At 36.7% G+C, this 24,023-nt stretch overlaps 1 protein-coding gene across 1 annotated transcript in view; it reads left to right on the top strand.

Moving 5' to 3' along the window:
- Positions 1-24,023, top strand: part of HGF (hepatocyte growth factor) — a 53,036-nt gene that overhangs the window by 24,782 nt on the left and 4,231 nt on the right. Inside the window, exons 7-16 of the mRNA XM_054274029.1 lie at positions 3,260-3,378; positions 11,886-12,060; positions 13,505-13,632; positions 15,036-15,138; positions 16,921-17,060; positions 19,062-19,100; positions 19,565-19,661; positions 22,361-22,435; positions 23,035-23,181; positions 23,865-23,971. Coding sequence (XP_054130004.1) covers positions 3,260-3,378; positions 11,886-12,060; positions 13,505-13,632; positions 15,036-15,138; positions 16,921-17,060; positions 19,062-19,100; positions 19,565-19,661; positions 22,361-22,435; positions 23,035-23,181; positions 23,865-23,971 — 1,130 coding nt within the window. The remainder of the gene's footprint in view (positions 1-3,259; positions 3,379-11,885; positions 12,061-13,504; positions 13,633-15,035; positions 15,139-16,920; positions 17,061-19,061; positions 19,101-19,564; positions 19,662-22,360; positions 22,436-23,034; positions 23,182-23,864; positions 23,972-24,023) is intronic.

Consider the following 24,023-nt stretch of genomic DNA (forward strand, 5'->3'; position numbering starts at 1 on the left):
CAGTAATAAAGTGCTTTTGTTTTTTTTTTTTAATCAAAAAGCAACCCGTCCAGATTGAACTGACTGCAGTGGTCTTTCAGAAGAGTAATGTAGCCCAGCATATTTTTGATACACTGATGTTAATTAGCTCTATGAATGGTCACTAAAAGTAGCAGCAATTATACTTTAATTATACCACATTTTAAAAATGCTGAAGGTTTTGGTTTGCTGGGTTTTTGGGCTTTTTTTTTCGTAGTTGTCTAAGTTGAAAACAAGAGAAAAGGTCTGGAACAAATGACCCATTAAAATATACCAGTCTCTAGAGACACTTAGAGTGTATCATCCAGGTGTAATGTAAATAACCTGTAAACAGGAAGGATTATCTGGAGAGATTTAAACCTATTTTCTTTTATGGATTCATCAGTTGCAATGATGAAGAAAATTGGTAAAGATGGAAATCTTTCCAAATGCACAGATCTGCATGCTGTTGGACAGTGCTTTTGGCTCAGAGTAAATACAACTCTCTTTTCTGTCACCTCCATGAATTGTTCCACAATTTCTCCCCTCAGAGGTCACTTACTGAAGATGTTTACTGTCTGTTGAGATGTGATTGAAGCAAGCAGAAGGAATTCTCCCAAACAATTCCTGTATGGCCCATTTCCAGCTTTTAGTAGATGCAGAATTATATTCTGAAACTCCATTTCTCTTGTATTCTCCTCACAGGCAGTTATGCCTCAGGATGGAAGGAAGACCACTGAGGATAATGTCTTAGGCATAGAGCATCATAAGAGGAAAACTTTTTTGTCCTTTTCTGCTCAAACTCAAACATCCTGTGAAAATATCTACTGCATGGAGGAAAGTAGTACTGAAGTGTATCATAGGAGGTGAATAACTGCAGACATCACTTTATTAGTACCCTGGTACTAATAATTTATACTAATTTATATCTCTCGTATGAAAATTTACTTTACAAAAAATCAAGTTTACAGTCCTATATGCCTTAAAAAAACCCAAAAAAGCCCCAAACAAACAAACAAAAAGCCCCCCCAAGTTTCATTTTATTTCCAGGAGAGCTAGGGATCAGCATCTATGTCTTAAAAAGAATGTATTTTATCTCTTTGGCTAATATTCTCCTCCCTTTTCTCTAGAAACTGAGACAAAGTCTTGATTTTGACCCCAGATATGTACCTTGATGCTTCAGTTCAGTTCTGGCAGTGAAGAACAGATACTGCTGTTTTAAAGGGAAAGAACCAGAAATATGTAGAGTTCTAGAAGATCTCTGACACTTCAGGCTCTTTCTTAGGTCTAAGAAAGGGGTCTGTGCCCAAATGTACTCGGGAAGGAGGAGTGTGTACAGCAGAGAGACAGCTCTCAGGGAATCCTGCATGAAGCCTCCCTGTTGAATTGTGTGGAACAGTTTGAAGCCCTGTTATTTATCTTATTGCTAATATTTCTTTCTTAAAGGCATTAGTTGGCCTTTTTTATAGTAATTGTTGCTTGCTGGGTATGAAGGAAGATGGAAGCTTCCCTTAATATTGGGGGAAGAACCATTGACTGGGAAGTCTAGTTTTGCTCTAGAAATGGACAAGTAGATCTAGTCAGTGCAAAGATATGGCTCACAGGCATCACACCATCCCATGAAGACACTCAAAGCTTGATCCTGGAAGAACATTTCTACTGAAGTTTTAATTAATAAATAGCCCATATTTGATATACTGTGGGAACAGGCTATGTAATATTAGGAAGGATGGAACATTCAGTGCAAAGACAGACGTTTGTATTCCAAAACATGGATTCTTTGCATCAAGAGCTGTTTGGAATGCTTTTTGTGAGCTGTGACTGCAGATACTTTGCCATTCCTGGATTCACTGGGTTCTTGGGTGCTAACATGCACTTTCCACGTTATTTGACATGGAACATGTTCCACCAGCATCAAAGCTCATCACTGCCTCTACTGAGAGGCCAAACCCATATCATTCTCCTCTGTATTATTAGCCCATTAACTATTTATTTGGGAAATCCTTGGACACAACTTGTTATTTACAGGTTTTTTTACACCTAACAGAAAACAGGGTATTGCTGCTAGATCTGAAATTACCATGTTCTTGACTACCATTGAATTACCAGTTTGGTGATGTTTCTCCTTGGTGGTTTTGTCATTTTTGTTTTCCTTATGTTTTTTTTTTTTTTAATTCTACATAAATCTTGTCCTTGTTTCTTGTATAGTTGAGGGAACCTCACTTTTCCTAAGAAATGGGAGATCAAGTTGCAAATGAGTCAAAATTAGCATGATCATTTGACAGAAAAAACATCCTAGCAAAAACATGCACTTGTAAATCATATTTTCATCTGCTTGTGTGAAGCACATCTGCTTGCAGTTATAAATGGATTCAGGTTCCCAAGTAGTTAACTTTATTGCTCTCTTACATACTTTTCAGGTTTTCCTCAGAGGCAAATCTACTTTTTGTTTCTTTTGCAAGCACATTTCAATAAAACTGGAAGGCCACGACAATTTGTATTCTCTAGAGAAAAAAAAAACCCAACCTGATGCATTTATCTCCTCCAAGTTTACAGATGTTAGTACCATGTATTTATACAAAAAACCCCTACATATCTTGGATATCTGTCTGATAGTCAGTGATGCTGTAGGAATGTGGAAGCATTTAAATATAGCACAATATTATCAAGTCTTAATGAGGTAAAGTGAGACTGAATTTATTTCCTTATTTTTCTCCTTCTTTCTCCCAATGCTTGAAATGAGGGCATGACCAAAAATAAGCTCTGTTACAAAAATGGAGTTATCATTAATAGCAAAGCTGCTCAAAATATCTTCCAGTTTGAACCCAGGGCTGTTGCACTGAAGAACCTGTTTTCTTAATGAGTCCAGCATGGCAGGCAGTATTTAGATAATCCACATTTAATTGGTCTGTTTTAAAAAGAAATGAGTGGCTTAAGTGTCTGGTCATGGGTTGACAGACACAAGAGCAAGAGTTTAGCAATTAGTGGAGTTTGCCTATCCGGTACCCTGTGCATTAGCCCAGCAGGGAGTCCCCTCAGTGGAGGTCTGACTCTGCTGCAGATTTGGAAGGTGTTTATATGTTATTAACTTTTTAACAGCGTTAGAAGTGTATTTGCATCCATCCTACAGGATCAGACCCAAGGTTAATAGGAACCAGTTCTTGTTTGCCTCTGCTGAAATGTGTCCTTTAAGTACCTTGCAGAAGGCAGTGCAGTGTTGCCAGGAAGACTTCCCTGACGCGTTTCTCGTTGTGGTTTGCAGATATCCTGACAAGGGCTTTGATGATAATTACTGCCGCAATCCTGATGGCAAGCTGAGACCGTGGTGCTACACTCTTGACCCTAACACCCCCTGGGAGTTCTGTGCAATTAAAACGTGTGGTGAGTTCAAGCAAAATTTATTACTTCCTTTTCCTTTCCAAAATCTGGACACTGATACTTCAAGCAGCGTAGGACCACCGCTAGTTCATTCATTGCCCTTCACTGGCTTTTAAAACACAGTTTTCAAAGAGGGTCTCCTATAAACGCTTTATATTCAATCTGGACCAGAAAGAAGAGTTGTGTGTTACTTACCACTGGAATATGTATGTCTTATGTACTGTAAATTGCATTAAAATGTATGAAAATCGAGAACTAAAAAAGTGAGGCATCAAAATCATGAGGATCACATGTACAGTATCAGTTTGGCCATGCTGGACATTTGTGTTATCATTTGAGAGTATCAAATATCATTTGGGGCGCACACACAATCCCTCCTCAGTGTCCTAACAACTTTTTACTGCTTTCCAATTGTAGGCCTTGGGTCCTGCACATTATTCACTCTTGTGCTGAAGATAGAATTATTATTTTCCACATGGGTCTTTCTGTGATATTCAGTACTTTATATCAAAGCAGTCCGCAGGCAATGAATTTCTTTTCATTCATCAGTTACAAGATGGTGGCACTTGTTAACCACACTTTAGAGACAAGGAATTGAATCAAAGTGACATTGAGGTGTACAGCTGTTGGATGCTCAGTGTGAGATGCTCTTGTTCAGCATTTTAGAGCTTACTACAGCATGTTATGTCTACAAAGCTCAGATCATCTTAACTTTTCTGACAGCTCTTAAAGCTCTCTATTTTACTGATAATTAGATGTCTTAAATGAGAAGTAAAGGGACAACAAGGAAGGCAGAACTCTTGGTCATTCCTTAAAAACTTGAGCAAAGCAATTTTTCTATACTTTCATGGTAATACTGGGGCTAAGACAGATGGCAGAACCAGTTTTACTGAGACTTGCTTTAAATATTGGGATGGGTGGCAGGGAAGAGGTAATAGCTCTGACATGAAACTATCTGTGTGCCATTGCTGCCTAAAGAGGGATTCTCCACCTTCACTTAGAATTCTTATTAAAAAAATATACCATGTTTTCTCCCTGAATCACCAATAATTCAGAATTTTCTCTCCTTGGCTCTTCACAGTTTAGGCCAGTTCCAATGTCTTGGAGATTCAGTCTTGTCTAATAAATTTGTCCATTTTTGAAATCCAAGGGTTGAGTAAGAATATTCTGTACCACCTGGTGTAGAGTAATTTAACTTGCTCTATCTCATGTCATTGTAATTCCAGTATAAGGTAGTTAAATTATCAAAAATATTTCACTGTAAAAAAGGCAAAGTTATTTTGATGCTTTGGGCAATGTCTAATCAGGTTCTCCAGAGACAGAAGAAACGTGGTAGGATCGCTGCTTGTTTTGGGTCAGGCATCCATTAAGTCACATCCATTTGAACATCTTACCTGTGAAATTAATGTCTTTGTATCTAGGCTCACTGATAATCTTTGATAAAGGAGAAAGCTCAGACTATCTCCTTTGTGAACACATTGCTTATCTGCGCAACTGAATCATCTTTCAATTTTTTTAGTTGCTCCATTAAGTAAGGAGCTGCTGCTTTGGATTTTTGGCCTGTGTTGGTTTGGGTTTTGTTTTGGTTTGCGGTTTGTTTTTTTAAACTAAACTGTGCTTCCTACACTCCTCCAATTATTAGATAACGTATGAATCATGTGTAGCATACTAGAACTGTTCTTTTCCCCTGTTACTATTATGAAAAAAAATATTCCTAAGTTACAGCTGACTGTTTCACAAATGCAACTTTTATAAACCTTTATCCTTTGGCATTTCCTGAGCTGATGTGTCAGTGTTCTGAGGATTCACATCTGGCTTTGTTGGTCACGTAAGCTTACGCCTCATGCAACTTCCAGTATCTACAGTCTGGCCTCAGCCTTATAAAATAGTTAGGTGGGAGATCTCCTGAAAATTACTGGATTATCACCTTTGTCTACCAAGTCATAGCAGAGCCCTGAAAAAAAGGTAAAGATCAACATGAAATTAAAAACAACTCCAAAACACAGTGTAATGATTTTCATATTGTGATGAAAGCCTTTTGTCTCATTTCTAGGCAAAAGTTCACTGAAGGAACTGGAAATTCTTTCCTTCAGTTAGAAACTATATTAAAATCAGTGGAAATTTCACATGTAAAACTGTATTTCCCCTGCAGAATACTGTATCTCTTTTGAAATTAATAATGCAATCTCTACGAGAAAAAAGTTTAAAAGTAGGGGTCATGAAAGCTTAATCCAGCAGATATTTTCAAAGGGTTTTTCTCACAGGCATATGACATTGCCCTCTATGTAAGATGCAGTGGTGCTCAACGCTTTTCTTTATAACCCACTGAGGGAATTTATTGCTGATGCTACTGTTAAATCACCATCTTGATGGCCAGAATACTAAAAGAAATTATTTCAGTTTTCTGTCTTTCTTGAGGCTCATAAAAAAACTGTTTTCCCACCTCCTAGCAGGGAGCCCAAAACACTTGGCTATTCTGGGTTTCAGTGGCTGCTCTGTGTTTCTGATGCTGGGGCTGTTTGCAATCTCAGAACACTAAAAAGAGAACATCATGAGTTATAGGTCTTTATAGCTTTGTGGTTTGGATTCTCACACAGGTTTTTAATTCCTATACTGAGGACTGTTTATTTAATTTACAAGAAATACTAATTAGGAAAACTGCTTTGCAAATCCAAGTCCTTGGACCATATACAAAAATGTAGGTGTCCTCTCTTTGGGGAGTGACCACAAGGCAGCATGCTGCTTGTGGCTTTTTGCTACATGCCGTGAGTGCTAGTGTGCTTTATAGCCAAAATGCTGACAACAGCTCATATACAAAATTTTCAGCAAAAAAGTTGGTGGAAGGAAGCGTTTAGAAAATAAATATGGTTTTAAGACTGAAGAGAGAGAGGGCATTGTAATTTTACTTCCAAGCACAGAATGCAGCATAAAACATTGTGGCTTACGGCCAGGGCTGTGAGAAAGAGATGACAGGAGCAATTAGGAATTAGAGATGGCTCAAGCTGCAAAAACTGGATTTGGATTAAGACTTTGGGGACTCCAGGACTGGTTTGAAGTTGCTCACATATGTGTCTGTGGTTTTGTCTTGAGACAATTTTTAGTTAGAAGAGAGGATAAAAGGACAGCTAACAGCAATGAAGAAGTGTAGGACGAAATGAAGAAATGGAAGCAATGCCAGCAAACATGAAAAAGGAAAATGACTGTTATTTTGGCATAAATGAGAACATCGACTACAGGGAAGACAGGAGTAGGGAACTAATACTGATTTTTTTAAAGCCCAAACGGGTAGCAGCTCCTCTATTGATGATCTTTAGAGAGGTGCTGAGACCCATAAAGGAAAATACATATATCAGTCATTTGAGAACTGCAGAGCTTTTTGGAATTACTGTGTTTCATTGATGCCTACCTGATGTCCAGTCAACCCAGGTGCCTTTACCGTGGATTCAGCCTTTGCCATCAGTAGTTGCTGACAGTAGTCAGGGGTGACCAGAGCTTGAAAAGCTTTGAGAAAATCCAACAAAGATCTCAGCTGAATGGGAAAGAACAAGTAATGAAACACCAAAATTGAGACTCTAGATTTAAAAATGAACTGTTGCAGTGTGCGTACGGCTTTTGGGAAGGCAAAAACCCACTAATATTAAATTAGTCATTCTTTAGAAACAGAGATTTCAACTGTCCATTTGAATGCGCAGTTCTGATTAAATAGCTATTTGTTGAATCATTGTACGTAAACAAAACTTAGACTCATTTAATATTTGTGTAAAATAAACATGTTTGTAGAAAGAGGCAGGGAAAAGAGACTGATATTTAGAGGTTGATAAAGTGTTACCTTCCATCATGCTTTACAAGGAGACAAAGAATAGGTCCAGTGTTCACTGTTCATGCAACAGCTTAATCCATATTGCCTCAAAAAGAATCCTTCTCAAATGTTTTTCATCATTTCTATGATAATTTGAAAGTGAAATTTAGGAACTCCAAATGTGAAGAGACTTTTTTTAAAATAGATTTGAAATAAAAATTGTGTGGATTTAAAGCCTTGTTGTAGACACTGGAACAGCCTGGAAAGACCTCTCTGTGCTCATAGACAAATGAATTGTATGTGTAAAGGTTTTAGGTGACAATGAGTCCTTTAGTACTGTGATTCTTAGGCTTGGCTGTAATTGATTTCTTCACTTTCTCATATACTTTTACTAAAAGAAAAGGCAAAACACTGAAAACCAGTTGGGTCTTTCTTTCATTCTTGTACTGCGCCATGGTGCATTAAAGAAAACTGAGCATGAAACTGAGCATGAGCATCTTCAAAATGCCACTCAGCTTTCTTAATAACATTTGCAGGATTGCATGGATCATGTTTAGAATCCACTTTCTAAATTGTTTTGCTACAAATCAGAGCACATTTTCCTTCTGTTGACTGACACTGTAGAAGAGACATTGCATGAATATAAGCAAGAACAGGTATTTTCCCCATGATATAATTTAGGACTCTACTTCTTTTCCAACTGTCTTTTTCTGCAAATACATAGGTTGTATTGTCATGAAAGATCATGTATTCTCCAGAAGAATCTCTACCTTCTTTTAAGTCAGTGTGATTCTCACTATTGACCTAAAATTTGTGCAGGATCTTCTTGTGTGTCATTGGGATTAAAGTGTGAAACAGTATCTAGCTGGTTACTTCAGCTGTGGAATGACTCAAGGCCCCTGCTGATTCCCTCATGCTGGCGTTGCTGTGAGAACCAGAACTGAGAGGACTATCTGTGGCTTTACACATAAGGCTCTGGATGATAATTCATCCTTTTAAGATTCTATGAAAGCATGAGCTGGCCCATATTCATAAAGTTATGTATTTTGAAGTATCAAAAAAAAAATGAGGGTTTTATGGAAAATAAAAGGATATCTTTGCCCTTTGGTTGGGGACTTGGAGTGAACATGTGAAGATAGAAATACTGCTAATGGGAAATCCCCTCATGTGGCTGTCTGAGTAACATGTTTAATCTCAGTCATCCAGAATTTAAAAAAAGAAAACAAAAACCCACAAAGTTCAAAAGCAGCAAAATGCTGCTATAACAACTACCAAATTCTTCCCTTCATAATGAACTTTCCTACAGGAGTAAGAAGTGCCACTAAATCCATAAATTATAAATAGTAGTCTTTTATAAGGTGGAATTTTGTGTGATCTTTCTTTAACAGTACTTTAATCTCGGTTCAGAACTAAAGAAATTTGAACTGAAGCAAAAAAATCCTGGGAACTTCCATTGTGAAATATTAGTAAGTACTTCAAAGTAAGAATTGCTTGCTGATTTTAAATTAATCTAGTTAAATTCAGATTGTCTTCCTCATTGGAACATTCCCTTGGATTTTCAGATCTTAATTTATATTTTAGAGGATTTAGTGGGGTAAGGATGGGAACTCAATTTTTTAGATTTTGATCTTGATCTTGATCTTGATTTTGCCTGTAAGAGAACTGGTGAGTGTGGTCTAAGGGCTCTTTCACCAATGCTCTGCACATCTGATGTTCATGCTCAGAGTTATTAAATTTAGTTAATTTGGTATGTGGGTGATGAGTAGTTAGCCTCTACAACAAGACCAGTACTGAATAGAGATGAGTATGTAAGTTGTAGGCTTGGACAGCCCGGGCAGTTCTTATTTTGGCAAGTGCTGCATAATCTGCAGTGTCTGGTGAGGCAGGCACTGCTCCTCAAGCTCTTGCCTGTTCCTGTGCACACCCAGCCCAACTTTCATTAACAGGAATAGGGAGACTGTTCCCCTCATGCCTGTTTGTGGAATCGGCAGATGAATGAAGGATTTCTCAAGCCTTTGTTGGTAAGTTTTGAGCTTTCTGTGAGACTCAATAGCTAGAATGGAAATTGTTTCTGAGGACACAAGCCCTCAGAATTTCAGAATTAAATTTTGGAAGTATTTTGGAGTCTCATTTTTCATGTTTCAAAATAAGACATTTGTAGAATATGCAGGTGGTGCAGCAAGAAGAATTTGGGGAGGGCTCTGTGGACCTTTTGGAACAATAAAACTAATTTATTGGTTAAAATAAGAATATTTTACTGATCCCTCTCATTACCATAATTCTTATTGAGAGCTGCTACAAGTAATAGCAGATAATCATGTTACAGATTTTGAAACAATTTTCTCTTAGTCATTATAGTGCAAGCCTTTCCAGAAGTGGCTTGGCTGTGCAAATATGTGAAAGTTAAGTTTTTCTGATGCCTTTACATTGTATATTTTGACATGGCCAAGTTGTAAAATCTGATCTACAGGTAGAGGTCACTGTCCAGACACATAATGTAAGGTTCAACAATTAACTGTGCATGTGCAGATGTACAAGAAGGAATGCTCTACAAAATTACTATGGCCTTGATTAAATCAACTGATGCATCACTTATTTCATTTCAGGCATCTGATTTTAAAACAAAACAAACCCACATAATATATAAACACCAACCTAATTACTTTTCCTTTAGCATGACTGAGTACACAGTAGATGCCCTATACAGTTAATTACAGTTGAAAAAGTAACTTTTTGTGTATAGATAAGGTCTTTGCAACAGCTTATATTTGATTGATTTTTTTGTACATTGCTATTTAAGAAGACTTTTTGCTAGAGTTATAAAATTTTAATTTATTAATTTACTTAGGAAATATTATGAAGCCAGGCTATATGCTGAAATTTATCATCTTAGGGAATTCTTCTACCCCTGCCCTCTCAGGTCTTTCCCCATATCTCTTTCATTTGTATAAAAGAAATGTGTGTATTTTTGAAAAAGACTAATATGTATTTGAATGTTGCACAGCAATTTTCACTCTAATCAGCTTAGAACATATTTTAGAATAGAACTTCATTTGTTTTCATATATTACTTATAATGGAAAACAAAAATATTACAGCTATTTATTACTATAAGTTGTGTGAATTCATCTTTTTGTAGTCTTATTATTTAAAAAGTGATGTTTAAAGACTAAATATAAAATTCCTAGCTGCACAAGTGTTTGATGAGTTCCCCTATAAAGAGTGAATTTGTCAGCCTGCAGAAACCTCCTTGTGATACTTGCAGTGCCATATCCTTTTGACTTTGGAATGAGCTTGGAACTTAAAACCCCGTTGAAACAGGACAACATTTGCCTTGAGAAGGAGGGACAGGAAATGAATTTGACCATGAAACACTGACTTGAAAACATCAACCAGATGAAGAGCTAAAGGGATGCATGGATACATGTATAATTCAACTGCACAACTTGATGTTATCATCTGACAGGGAAATGATCTTTAACGTCAAAGATCAGTCAGCAAATCAGCCAAAACCATCTGTTATGACATTTGGTTTCCTTAAGATCCATATTTTCTCCAAGTTCATGGAACTGGCTCAAGTTACCAGCAGTGAACTACAACATGAGTAACACACAAATACTGTTCTATTCACTGGACCATTTGAAGAAAACTAAATAAAGAAGTTTATTGACATATTTTTTTCTGGCAACTAATACTTTTAAGATAATTAATAAAATTAGTCTTGTGAACCATAGGAATTACCAACAGATATGCAGTTTCTTTTGAAATATTATATTGGGCACTTTTGAGGATATTGAAGAAGAATTGCTCTTACTGCAGTGTATTTAGTTTTGTACTACTTTGTATATATCTGATGCAATATCTGTGCTATTAATTTGCAATTATGAAAATTGCATAAGAAATAAAAAGAGACTTTTAAGTTATGTGAATGAGTCATTTCAAAACCACTGTTTTTCTGAATTTAGTTCAAGACAGCCCACACCAGGGTGAGTGCAGAGTATATCAACATCTGTAAGAGATCTTGAATCTGATGAATTTGTTAGTCTTTAAAACATTTTTCTCTCTGTAGAGAATACTAATCTTTGATTTCAAAAGCTAGGGGTTTTTTTCACTCTTTTAACCGTGTGAGGCATAAAAACCAAACCAAAACAAAACAACCTTCTAGAAGAATTTAGCACATTATCTTATAATAGTATCTATAGTTTTTTATTACTGTTTTTTATCTGCATCTTTTTTTCCTGTGACCTGATATTCTGGGAATTCTTTAGAGAAACCCAATTGTATTTTAATCCTACAAATATGTGTTACCATGTTTAACAGTGCGCATGTGGGTGGCCGCTTAGTTTTTTAAAGCTGAGGGAATGATATTTGCTGAACTTGAAAAAGTAACCAGGAATATCTTCTAACCTCCAATGGTGCAGCAATAGGCCAGGTGTTTCACACAAGAAAATATTGCAGACTCTTTGCATGCCAGTGGATAAACTAGCATAAAGTCTGGCACTTATTTTGATTTTGGATTTTTGGCGGATGTTGTAAGTATGAAGAGGAGAAAATTATTCTATAATCACATTGGTACGTACACCAATAAAACTGCAATTACCATGATTCGAACGTCATGCAATCCATGACTCTATCAGTAATGTGGAGTTCAAACGTGACATCCTGAGCCATTCTTAAGAGAATGAAAGTGCCCTTCTTGTCTGGGTCTGCAGAGGAGAGCGTGGTGAACAGCACAGAGGCGGCAGCCGAGACCACAGCGTGCGTCCGGGGACAGGGCGAGGGCTACCGCGGCACCGTCAGCACCATATGGAGCGGGATCCCGTGCCAGAGGTGGGACTCCCAGTTTCCTCACCAGCACAACATCACTCCTGAGAACTTCAAATGCAAGTGAGTAGAGACTTGTGGGCATTATTACTGCAGTGGGAAAAGAGCTGAGGTTGAAAATGTTTAACAATTCATGCCTCTGGGGCAGAGCATAGGGCTCTGTCCCTGCCCCTTGTTCTAATGCCTCCACTCTCCCTGCTAAGGCTCAAAACCAACTGGGCCTGGGAAAATCAGTCCTTGAGATCTCAAAGGAACAGTTCTAGATGAACTTGTGAGAAACCCTAGCGATTTTCATGAACCTCTCCTTCAAGCATCTATTCACCAATATGATGGTGAAGGGTCTGGATGTGTTCCAGGCTGGGACCTGAATCCCAGCAGCATTGATACATTACCACTGGATTTTTTTCATGGAACTAAAATCTCCTTCAGAACTTGATTGCTGACTTTAATTTAATATGTCCTAAATATTACCTGAATGTAATCTTCTTTGTAATAATTAACAGTCATAAATTTGAAAACACTTCTTTAGTTTTTCATATTTTAAATCTTTTTTCTGTCGCATTATTAAATATAGGTGCATCAATAGGACTGCTTTTACTTGACTGATCACTGGTCATCAGACCTTTTTGTATGGTTCATAAACTCCCAAAGTGGGAATAATCTGCTAGTTTTAGGCAGTTACCTTAGTAATGCTCATTCAGTCCTTTTTTAACTAAGCCTAGAGAAAACCTTGCTGACCAGATTGGAGCCACAGCCCAGTTTGCAGTAGATATCTTTTTTGATGGGTAAATATCAGTTAGAATTAGAGTACTAGGCCCATTCTTTCCATAGTCTGTTATCAGCAAGTGCTGCAGATGTAAAAAATGCAGTGAAATATGGAGATGCACAGAACATGGCAACAACTGTCAGGAGATGGGGAAATAAAACTTACATTTAAGAGGTTTGAATATTTCATGCAAGCTGCAAAAGACATTTAAAGGTGTTCCCTTGTGACTAACTTTTACTTTAAAGGTAACAGCTGGATGGAATTTCGACATACATTTTTTTTTTATTTTCCACGATTCAGCTTCTTAAGTGAGTTACTGATAGTCTAAAGCACTCTGTTTCTCCAAACTCAACAGAACCATTCAAAGTACAGGGACTTAAGCACTTTGGTAATGTTTGTATTTAAAAGCACTTGTAATATATTGCAGGTGTATCCAGTGTCAGTTGCATGCAAATTTTGATGGAGGATCTGGAATGAAAATATTGTTAATCTTCAAATGAAATCTCATATCCCATCAACACATGTGTCTGCTGAAAATGAATTTCCACAAACACTATTACAATTTTTTTTCTTTTTCACACTGCGTTCTGACAGGCTCCTCATCTCCTTGCACTTGACACTGATCAGTAACACAAAGACCTGAGTGAGCCTGTATTTTTGTTAATTCATTACAAAAAACAATGGACCACATTGGTGGGTTTAGATTATCCCTGCTGCGAGCTAACATATTTATTTTTACAGGGATTTGAGGGAGAACTACTGCCGAAATCCAGATGGATCTGAATCACCCTGGTGCTTTACCACTGACCCAAACATCCGTATTGGTTATTGCTCCCAGATTCCTAAGTGTGATGTATCAAATGAACAAGGTAACAGAGGAAAGGGTGATAACAAGATTTCAAGTGAATGCCATACTGTTCCAAATATCAAGTAGACAGCCTTGAAAATTGGAGAAGCTGTGTCTGTATTACACCTATGTAACTCTGCTTTGGATTTATTGGCATTCTCGGGGTTCATTGTGGTGTAAATGAGATTCCTTTCTCACTTTATGTGTAATTCCAGCAGGGAAAGCTGCAGCAAAGATTTTATTGGACCTGATTTTTAGACAAGGCCTATCTATATATCTGCTCTACTGTCTTTACCTTTCTTAGTTTGAAAGGCTTTTTTCCACAGCTGAGATGATTTCCTTGGTTCACAGTCTTTTTATGATTGCATATCAGGCTACCAAAAAGCTATTTTTTCCCCCTTTTTATTTTCTTGCAAATACCTTCTGGTCTAGAAGGGATTGATCCTCTGAGTTCTTACCTACCTCTGCCTGTGAGGTTCATTCTGAGTCTTCAGGCAAATGTTTTTCCCATGAGGTTTTGGTATTACTGTAAGGAGTGATGTTGCATCCTGAATGGATGTCAATCACAGCATAAACTGAGGCTAAGACCTCAGACCTATAACCCTACATCAGGCTGCATTAACGTCTCCATCTTTTAATTTTAGCCAATGTTAACGTAAATTTAAAAAAGTTGCAGTTGCAAGACTTGTGCCAGAGAAAGGCTTAAACTTTTACATTCATTCTGTGTTTCTTGTAGAGTATCCATTATCAAAAAGTAAAAATACTGATGAATATGAAATTAAGTGCTTTATGCAAAATGTCTTTATAGTACTGATAATTTTAAACAATTCTCTTGAAAAGTCTCAAAAAGGCTTGTGATAAAAGCTTATGAATTAAACATGACTTCTGCTGGAGCGAACAAGCAAGTTTTTGAATTACATTAAAATTAAAGTCATGATGATTTTTTGATTTTGCTGAAGCACTTAAGTCTAGAATTATATACTGTTGCCAATATCTTAAAACTACACAAAGCTAAACCAAATGCCTATTCTTTTGTGGAAGGAGGAATAGGGGACCATTTTTTCTTGGTTTTGTATAAACTGGCTTCTGACAACTTTTAGGATATTCTATGTGGCCCTTCAAAATAAATCATAAACCAACTATTTATGAAAGAAATATTCCAAGTCCGTGTAAGTAAGGCAAAATATAAAATACTGCTGTGTTGGAAATGAAGGTATCAAACAGGATATTATCTATGTAAATTTGAAAACTAATTTCCATTTTTCTTCTGATCTGATTTATGCAATTTTCTTATTAATAGTGTCTAGGATTTGCTTAAAAGAACACGTGTCTTTGGTAATTTGGATTACTGATGGAAAGGAAGAGTTTTCTTCTTAATGTTGCACAATCACCCTCCACTTTTTTGTCTCATCCTTCTTTTCTCAGATTGTTATCGTGGCAATGGCAAGAGTTACATGGGGAATCTGTCCAAGACAAGATTTGGGCTAACTTGCTCCACATGGGACAAAAATATTGAAGACTTACGTAGGTGTGTACATATGAAACAGAAAGAGATGGTTCAGTGAGTCCTGAATAAATACTGCCTCCAGATGGCAACTCTTTTTCATCTGCATTGATTCTAAAGTAGCCCCTTATGTCCTGGAGCTTTTAATATCTTTGTTTTCCTAACCTTTTTTTTTTTCCTTTTCTTTGTGTTTAAATATATTGCACAACATGACTTTTTTCCAGGCTAACCAGTAATTGCAGGCTTTGGGATGTTTCTTAGTGTTTAGTTTACTGGCCTATTTTACCCCATCCTTGTCCTTGAAAGTTTGCTACAATGAGCTGATATTAGAAATAAGAGGAAATTTTTGTCTCATCAGCCTCATCTCATAGCTCACACTGCTTCAAGGAGGAGATTGGACTTGGAACCATCTGTTGTCCCTTGCAGCCTGAAATTGACTCTTTAGTCTACAATCTAATGACACTGACTTCAAATGCCAGTAAAAAGACCTGCAATGTCTGTAGTTTATCGTTACTTTGGCTTCATATTCAAGTAGTAGAAATGGCAAATTATTTTATTTGTTGAAGTAAAATGAATTATCAGGGCTACATATAACATAAGGGATTCATAAAATGTTTTGCTGTGTATGAGATATCAACCACACTGTGATATGTGTCTGTAATGAAAATAGTTTCTCCTTCATTTTCCTTTAGTTTCTGAAGCTGATGCAAATGTGTCAATATTAACTTTGGTACTTGCTGTAGAGCCACAGTGCTGAACATACAACCCATTGTCCTTTGGAAGGACTGTGTAGGTCAGGAAGTCAGCCTTTGGGGAAGCTGAATTGCAAAAGGCAGATTTCAGTGGCCCTGTCTGGTATCATCAGCTGGACTACATGTGTTTCTTCCCACAGATGGGGAGAGAGAGGTTGCATATTCAGTGTGCTGCCCAGGGAAGGGAAGCAGAGGTTTAAGCTCATGCTGTCTGAGAAGCATGGTAATTCCTAGTTTGCTGTGACTGAGGCAGTATAAACCTACTGGATGCTTGATGCAATTGCATTCATCTAATAGAGCACAGATCAGCCTTTCTTTTCTTACTCCCACCCATTTTCCATCTGGGAAGTTCTTTGAGGAGTTATCTGTCTCACTCCACCAGTTTCTCAGGTTATGGGTGTTCTAGAGGCAGCATGAGTGGTTGGTTATGAACTGAAGGAGAAGTACAGCTGTAACTAAAGAAGCCTGTATCCTTAAATCTGACAAGCCAGAAATAAACTTCTTCTGCTTCAGATTTTGGCCTCAAAATTTCACCTCTACAGTGCTTCATGTAGGCTTGCAGCTTAGGTGACCTCTCACTGTGGTTTGTCTGAGCCATTCATCTTTCTCATTGCCTGCTGCTCATCCTTGCTTGCTTTCTTAGTTTGTCTTTCTTTTGCCTTTGATTCAGCTTTGTAGATTCTATGCTCCCTTGTCCTATGTTTCCCTAACCTGGAGGAGATAGAAGATTTTCTGTGGGCATCACAGGCACTCTTCTAATCAGTACAATGATCCCTCCTGAGGATATCTAGAGATTTTAGCTTCAGTGGGAGATCTAGAAGCCTCCCAGCTCTCCAGTGCACACAGTGCTTAAAAACCAGAGGAAAGTTGGACCCAGATCCAGAAAATATTTGGGTCTCATCTTCCCTTTGATTTCAACCATCCCTAAACCCTGACCTGTAGGCTTCTCAATCAGCTAATAATACAATGTGGAGCAGAGCAACATTTAACCTTTGAAAATTTGGGCTATAGTATAAAGCTTTTCAACACTTTGAATTTTTTTTTTTCCCTGTAGGCATATACAAATATTCAGAGAACCAGATGTTAGTAAACTGAAGAAAAACTATTGCCGCAATCCAGATGATGATTTTCACGGTCCCTGGTGTTACACAGATGATCCTCTTGTGCCCTGGGATTACTGCCCTATTTCTCGATGTGAGTACTTGGCACGCTGCTGGCACTGTCAGCTGTGCAGTCCCAGGGAAGCCACGGTGTCACAGGCCTGTGCACACCTTCCTATTGTCACTTGTGGCTGCAAAAATGTGTGATTCTATCAGGAATCAATTGTGCGTGACTGAGAAGGAGCAGACAGAAGCTGCTTGTGCAATATATGAACAAGGGGTTCTTTTCCTTGACCAGCTTGGAGATTTCAAGACTTATTTATGCAGCAGGAGCACAAAGGGGCTATTACAGATGGTCAAACATTTTCCAACAGATCTAGCTATTGAATGAGGGCTGGACGGAGACAAAGAATTGTCTAGCGGTCAGAATGCTGGCTGTGGCCTCAAGAAACCCAGGCAGAGTTATCTTCTGGGCTACAGGCTTCAGAGACTCTTTGTGTGATCTGTCTTTGTATGTAATGTTAGGATAACTCACTATGTATATGCTGAAGTGTATATGTGCTATAGAGATTAGATTCTGCTTTTGGATGTTTATGGGATGATTTAACTCCTGGCAAGAATTAGGAAAATCATTCCTCCAAAGTTTAATGTTTAAATCTAAATAGCTTAAATAAACAGAATTAAGAATCCTAGGGAATTCAGCAATAAACTGATGACAAGTAGAAAAAGATAGTTTTATGCTGAAAAATGTGCAATTCACATTTATGTTCAAAATCTTTCTCTTCAACTCTTATTTTTAAGTTATTCTGCAGTATGTCCTGGGAGAGCACTTAAATGGTAAATCAGGCTTTTGAATGCATGTCTGTGATCTCTAGAGGTTAAGGATAATGTTACACTCATTCCTAGAGGCAATCTACTGCATTTCCTTACAGCCTGAACTCCAGCAGCTCTAAAAAGTGGTATTTGAAGTCTCAGGTGATATTTTGGCATCCATGTGAAGTGTAAACAAAACTGTGAAAAAGGTTATTTGTGTCAATATAAATGAAGAATAGCTGAAGAAATATACTTTTTATTCACTCATTCTGAGTTCATTATTTGGATCTATGAATTCCTAAGATGTACTCTCAGCAAACATTTTTAGGGCACCCAGAACTTGTGAGTAGTACATTTCTGCAATCAAACACCAGAGTGGGAATATGTCAGTTTAACAATTGTAATATATATGCACATACATACAGTTATACATAGAAACATATACATAGAAAACATGTGTGTATGTGCATATATGCATACATATATACACATGCATATATGCATTTGTGTGTACATGCAGAAATTTCACTATGGATATAACAGCATCTACATATATGAATATACCTCTGTTTGTGTGGTGTATCTATATATTCACACATATATTTTCTTAATGATGGAAATCTATCTGGATTAGACTGTTTAAATTTTCCTTGGGCGAGTTTTCAGCAGCTACCCCTGTACCTCTAGCTCATAATGCTGGGTCACTCTGTATGTGTCACTGAAGGTAAATATTTAGAAACAAGTTTAAGCAAACTTGTTGTAACTATTTTTTATTTGGACTAGATGGAAGTACTGAACCAGATTTTGGGGATCATGTTTTGATAAGAATAAGTTTTTGCTGATAGGAACCTAAAATGTCTTTCAAAGTTTTTTAAGGAATTGAAAATGTCTTTCAGTTTTCTTTGGATTTAATCACATGACTTCTATAGTTCCTAAAAGCTTATATAAAAGTGATAACTTCATTTTTCAGCATTTGCTTGTTTGAATGAAACATGTAAATTGAACATGATAGGCAGCCTGATGTCTCCAGGATTCAGCCAAGAACAAAAATGCTTGACATCCCTGCTCCAAAATGTCTTTCTTATTTCATTCTATCGGAATGAAATTCTGCCCCCTTGTTAAGCGTTACTGAATACTGCTTTTGCAGTGTACTGAAGAAATCATTGAAGTTTAAAACTTTGTGAACCATTAAACTTAACAATATGTCATTTGCTGTTGAAATGTAGTAAATTTTTAAATGTATTTTAATTTTGTATTATGGCTATCTTGTGTGTCTGTCTAGGTGAAGGTGATACAACTCCTACTACAACCACCGTGGATGGTAAGATTGTGTATGAACTGTGCAGTGCATGACTATCCTCTAAATCTAGACATTTCTTTCCAATTGGGAAACCAAGTAAAGATTAGTAAAGTTATAAAAAACCCACCATACAAACTGAGCAAAATTAATTTTACAAGAGAAAAACGGGGAATAGCTTTGTTATATTTCTTTATCTCTTCTCACTGTCATGTCTTGCCAGTAGTGAGATTTGGTAATGAGCTTCAATGTTTGCTCTTTAACTATGTAAATCTCAAAAATCTATTTAAATTTATGTATTTCATATTCCCTATGGATATTTAAATAGACCTACTCAGCTTCACTGAAGTAGTTTTGATGGCCTAGAAATATATTTCACTAGCAAAGGAAAGTTAATAAATATAGACCTTCTTGTGGTCCTTATGTGCAACTGTGCAGGTTTCCTACCCCTGCTTTTAGTAAAATGTGATCTCTGGACCTGCTTTCAGATACTGCCATTCCTTGTGCCTCAACAAAACATTTGAGAGTTGTAAATGGAATCCCAACACAAACTAACGAAGGATGGGTGGTTAGTTTGACGTACAGGTAAATATCTCTTTGATTAGAAGGGCAATGCAACTACTAGGATATTTGTTTTAGAATTGTAGAAAATGTTGACCATAATAACAATAAAAGAATATTTCTACATTGCAGTTAAGTTCTGTAAGAGCAGAAAATTAGCATTCCTCTGATGTCAGGTGATGCCGTAGTATTCACTCTGCTGGTAAAATGCTTTATATGTTCATTATAGCTAAAGTATACACGTGAACCTGCAAAGCATTCATAGTCTTGTGTTCTTCCATTTAACTACTGCAAACCTTTTCATACCACTGGCTTCACATTCAGCATGTGAAGAATTCAGATTGATAGAACTGAATTTCAGATCAATATTTTCACTTTGATGGCAAAGCATTTATTTGTGAAGCATAGGATTCAGGATTTATCCCTGTGTCAAAGAAAGCTGTCCCCTATGACATGGCATGGAATTAAAATTTATTTGGTATTAAAAAAATAAGTAAGTAGGAGCTATAAGGAAATCCTTTTCATTCTGTAAAACAAGATCCTGACATGTACAACTTGTGTATAACACATGTATTATATTATGGCAGATCTTTGCTGCTGTGTAAAAGCCAGAACACAGAATGGCTGCTTCCTATGCTCTTTTCTCTGGTTCATAACTCATCAGCTGGAAGTGTGAATCATTAATTTATAACAGGCTATATCTCATGCATCAGCCCTGGTTCTTCTATCATGAAAAATAAAAGTTGAAAAAAACATCCTTTGTCTGCTGGCCCAGACTAAAGGGAAGCTCAATTCTATTAGCTTATGATTCATTATCTCATTTAAAAGTATGTTGTACCAGAGGTATTAAATGAAAAATGGAAGTAAAGGAAAAGATAAAAAATACATTCTCTGCATCTCTTCATAGCTAGAGAAGTTCATGGAATTGTGTGAGATCCATCAGATCAAAACCTTTCTAGGAGTGCATCGGATGGTTCAGAAAGACATTCCTAGTAGAAGATCACTATATTCCTTGACCAAATAACCAGATTGGTGGGCTAAATCTTTCCCTGGAAAAGTTAATCTTTGCACTGTTTTAAAAGTAGCCTTAATATTTGATGAACTTTAGGCAGGTAAGGTGAATTACATCTGGGTGTCTAAAATTGAGATAGCTATTGTTAGGGTAGTTGAACCTGGATTTTCTGCAGGTTCTGATTTTTATTTTCATGCAATAAAATTCCATGAAACATGAGTGCTTAAATGATTGCAGATCCTTTTATGAATAAGGGATTCCTGGAATACTCCAGCAGCAAAATCTATCTTGAAGTATTACACGTGGGCATAAAAATGTAGTTTTATTTTGTATTGTTACCAAGGAAGCAAATAGAATATTGTCTGAAACAAAATATTAATGACATCTGATCTTTCTGCAAGAAAGCCTAACTGTATACTCCAAAATGGACTTGCTGTGTCTTAATGGTGAAGGCCCAGTGAAACTTAGAAGTAATTCATATTTGGTAAACAAAGCCCATCTCTAAATCTTAAATTGATCAATAAAATTTTCATGGATATCCAATTCAGATTCTGTAATAAAATGTATTTGGGTGTATTTAAATGGATTTTATCTGCTTCACGGAATCAGCTCTAAATTTGCCCCATATTAAGGTGAAGAATTAACCTTTCCATGTGTACTAATGAATCTTCTAATGCAGATGATGAAATTCTGTATAAAACAATAAGTGATGCAAACTTAACATGGAAGAACATATCTATACTCCTGACTGTGATATTTTTATAATAGAATAAGCTAGAACCTACATTTTAGAAGCCTTCAGCCTTTCGGACCAGATATTTTGCTACTCAAACAAAATATGATTTAAAAAAAAAGTCAAAGCTCTGTGTTATCCTGCTGTCTGTGAACTCCATACATAGTCTGGTATCCATCCAGTAGTTCTTTGCAAAGCTTTGAACATTTGTGTGATTTGAATTTATAAATTGTGAGATTTTAAGCTTTTCCCAAATCGCTGACAATTCTGATTCACTTTCCAAAGAGCTACAGAAAAGAAATGTGATTTTGGAGGCACAAAGAAGGAAACTAATTAATCTACATTCCACAGTAATTTTTTTTAAAAAAACTGTCATGCTTAATTGCTTTAATTTTACTTGATATATTATGCTTCAGGTTTTCTATAATCACATGTAGGATGTCATACACTGCAGATTGTTTCCAACTGAAGTATGTGGGGACACAAATCTCCTAGGGCTTGTAATCAAATAGGAACTCTGCACCTTGAGGTCAATGCTTTGAATAATACTTACATGAATAATGGCCAAAAGTTGTTTACATCTGGTGGCAGTCTGGGGACTTGCTTGAAAGTTTCAATCCAGTTCTTGTTACAAGGAATTGCCCCCCCCCCCTTTTCTTTTTTTTAATTTTAAATTAGGTGTCTTATTACAAATTCAGCTTTGAAACTACTAAATGGACCAAGCAACTGAATTTGTCTTTCTTCCTGTTTTTTTGCACATTGGAGTAAAGCTCTGCAAAGTCATGTTACTGTAAGTGTTGAAACTTTGGAGCAAAGGGACAGAGACAAGTTTTTGAATGCTGTCAGTCTGTCACTTTTCACCAGCAAATGTGTGGGGAACAAAACATTCATTTAACTTTTTGACTATGTAGAAACTAATATTAGTGGGATTTTTTTGGTTTTTTTTTAAATCTTTTTCCTTTTCTTTTTTTCCTCCAGGAATAAGCATATCTGTGGTGGTACTTTGATAAAAGAAGAGTGGGTTCTTACAGCAAGGCAGTGTTTCCCTTCTCGGTACAGTAGTCTGGAACTTTGCAATATTAAAATCCATCTGTTTTCGGGAACTTATCAGCATGATGCTTCTTCAACTTGAATGCAGCAGTTTTTCCTCCTGTTTGGCTTTAACACTGCTTTTCTGATATAAAAGGCCTGTGGGACCTTGCTATTTTCTGTTATTATTGCTGTAAATCTAAATAGTCCTGGCTATTTTGCATAGAAGCATAAATAGATTTTCCAAGTGTCATAGTTAGACAATTGCCTTTTTATGAGAATAATCTCTTGCTTCTGCTTAACTGGACAAAATAAAATAGAAAACTTGGGTAAAACTAAAAAAGTTCAAAGGTTCATACTGTCCAAAGATTTAAATGTTTGGATACTGCTATAAAAAAAAAAAAAAAAAGATTTTAGTAACAGTTAAAGATAAAATTATGTAATGGCTTCAGGCCAAAACCTTACATCCAAGCATGTTGATTTTGGAATAGCAGTTGGCAGTATGAAGCCATTTCTGCTAAGGAGCATTAGTTAAGATCTTCCAGCATAATCATATTAAGCAGAGTTTTTCTTTTATTTTATTATACAGTAAGCAAAATCATAACCAAATTTGCCTCATTTAGGTACAAAGATTTGAAAGACTACAAAGCCTGGCTTGGAGTCCATAATATCAAAGGAAAGGGAGAGGAGAAGCGCAAACAAGTGCGGAACATCTCCCAGTTGGTATACGGCCCTCCAGGGTCAGATTTGGTCTTACTGAAACTCAGCAGGTTAGTAGCTGTTAGTGTGAATTTTCATCTTTTCACTTTCATCTGCTGGGTGAGATTCTTCCTAAATGAGATTTGCAAGTTCACTGCTCTACTATCTCCAGTACTACAGTTGCTGTCTCCATGGGGTGAACTTCCAACTGAAAGAAATTTTATTTGGTACATGCAGAAATGCAGGTACATCAATGTTGCTCAGAAAACAGATGTCACTCCTGTGAAATCATACCTACATTATTCTTCCTGTTAACCATGTTTAGGTTTGTTGGGAGATTTCAAGAAAACCCACTAAGTGCCTACATGGACTAGGATATGGTTTTAATTTATAGAATAAGCACCAGATTGTAGCTGAGATCTTTGTGTATATAAAAGCTTTCAAAATTTCTCCATATGAATAAACCTATATATCCAAATGAAATGCCATCACTGCTTACTTTTAAGATTAAAACCCAAGTTAAATAGCATAAAAGTGGTGACAGCATTTCAAGAATTTTTTGACAGTTGGCAGCTGTAGTACAAAAAATAGGTAGAGGAATCCATCAGATTCTTCAGAAACAGAAAATGAAAGGAAAAGAATTGGCACAGTTTTAAATTGCTGTGGTCTATAATAGACTTAATGTAATTTTAAAAACACAGTTCAGAAGGTCAAGTAAAATGCATTATATCTATTTACTTTTTCTTCATTTCAGACCTGCTATATTGACAAATTTTGTAGAAATAATCCGCTTGCCCATTTCTGGATGTACCATTCCAGAGAAGACCAGCTGCAGTGTTTATGGATGGGGATACACTGGATGTAAGAAACTATTTTTAAAAACTAAATGAATACGTTGACAACTTACTTCCTC

The sequence above is a fragment of the Melozone crissalis genome, unplaced genomic scaffold, assembly GCF_028551555.1.
Source record: "Melozone crissalis strain CALT ecotype California unplaced genomic scaffold, PUWL_Pcris_2 ptg000004l_1, whole genome shotgun sequence".
Lineage (NCBI taxonomy): Eukaryota > Metazoa > Chordata > Aves > Passeriformes > Passerellidae > Melozone > Melozone crissalis.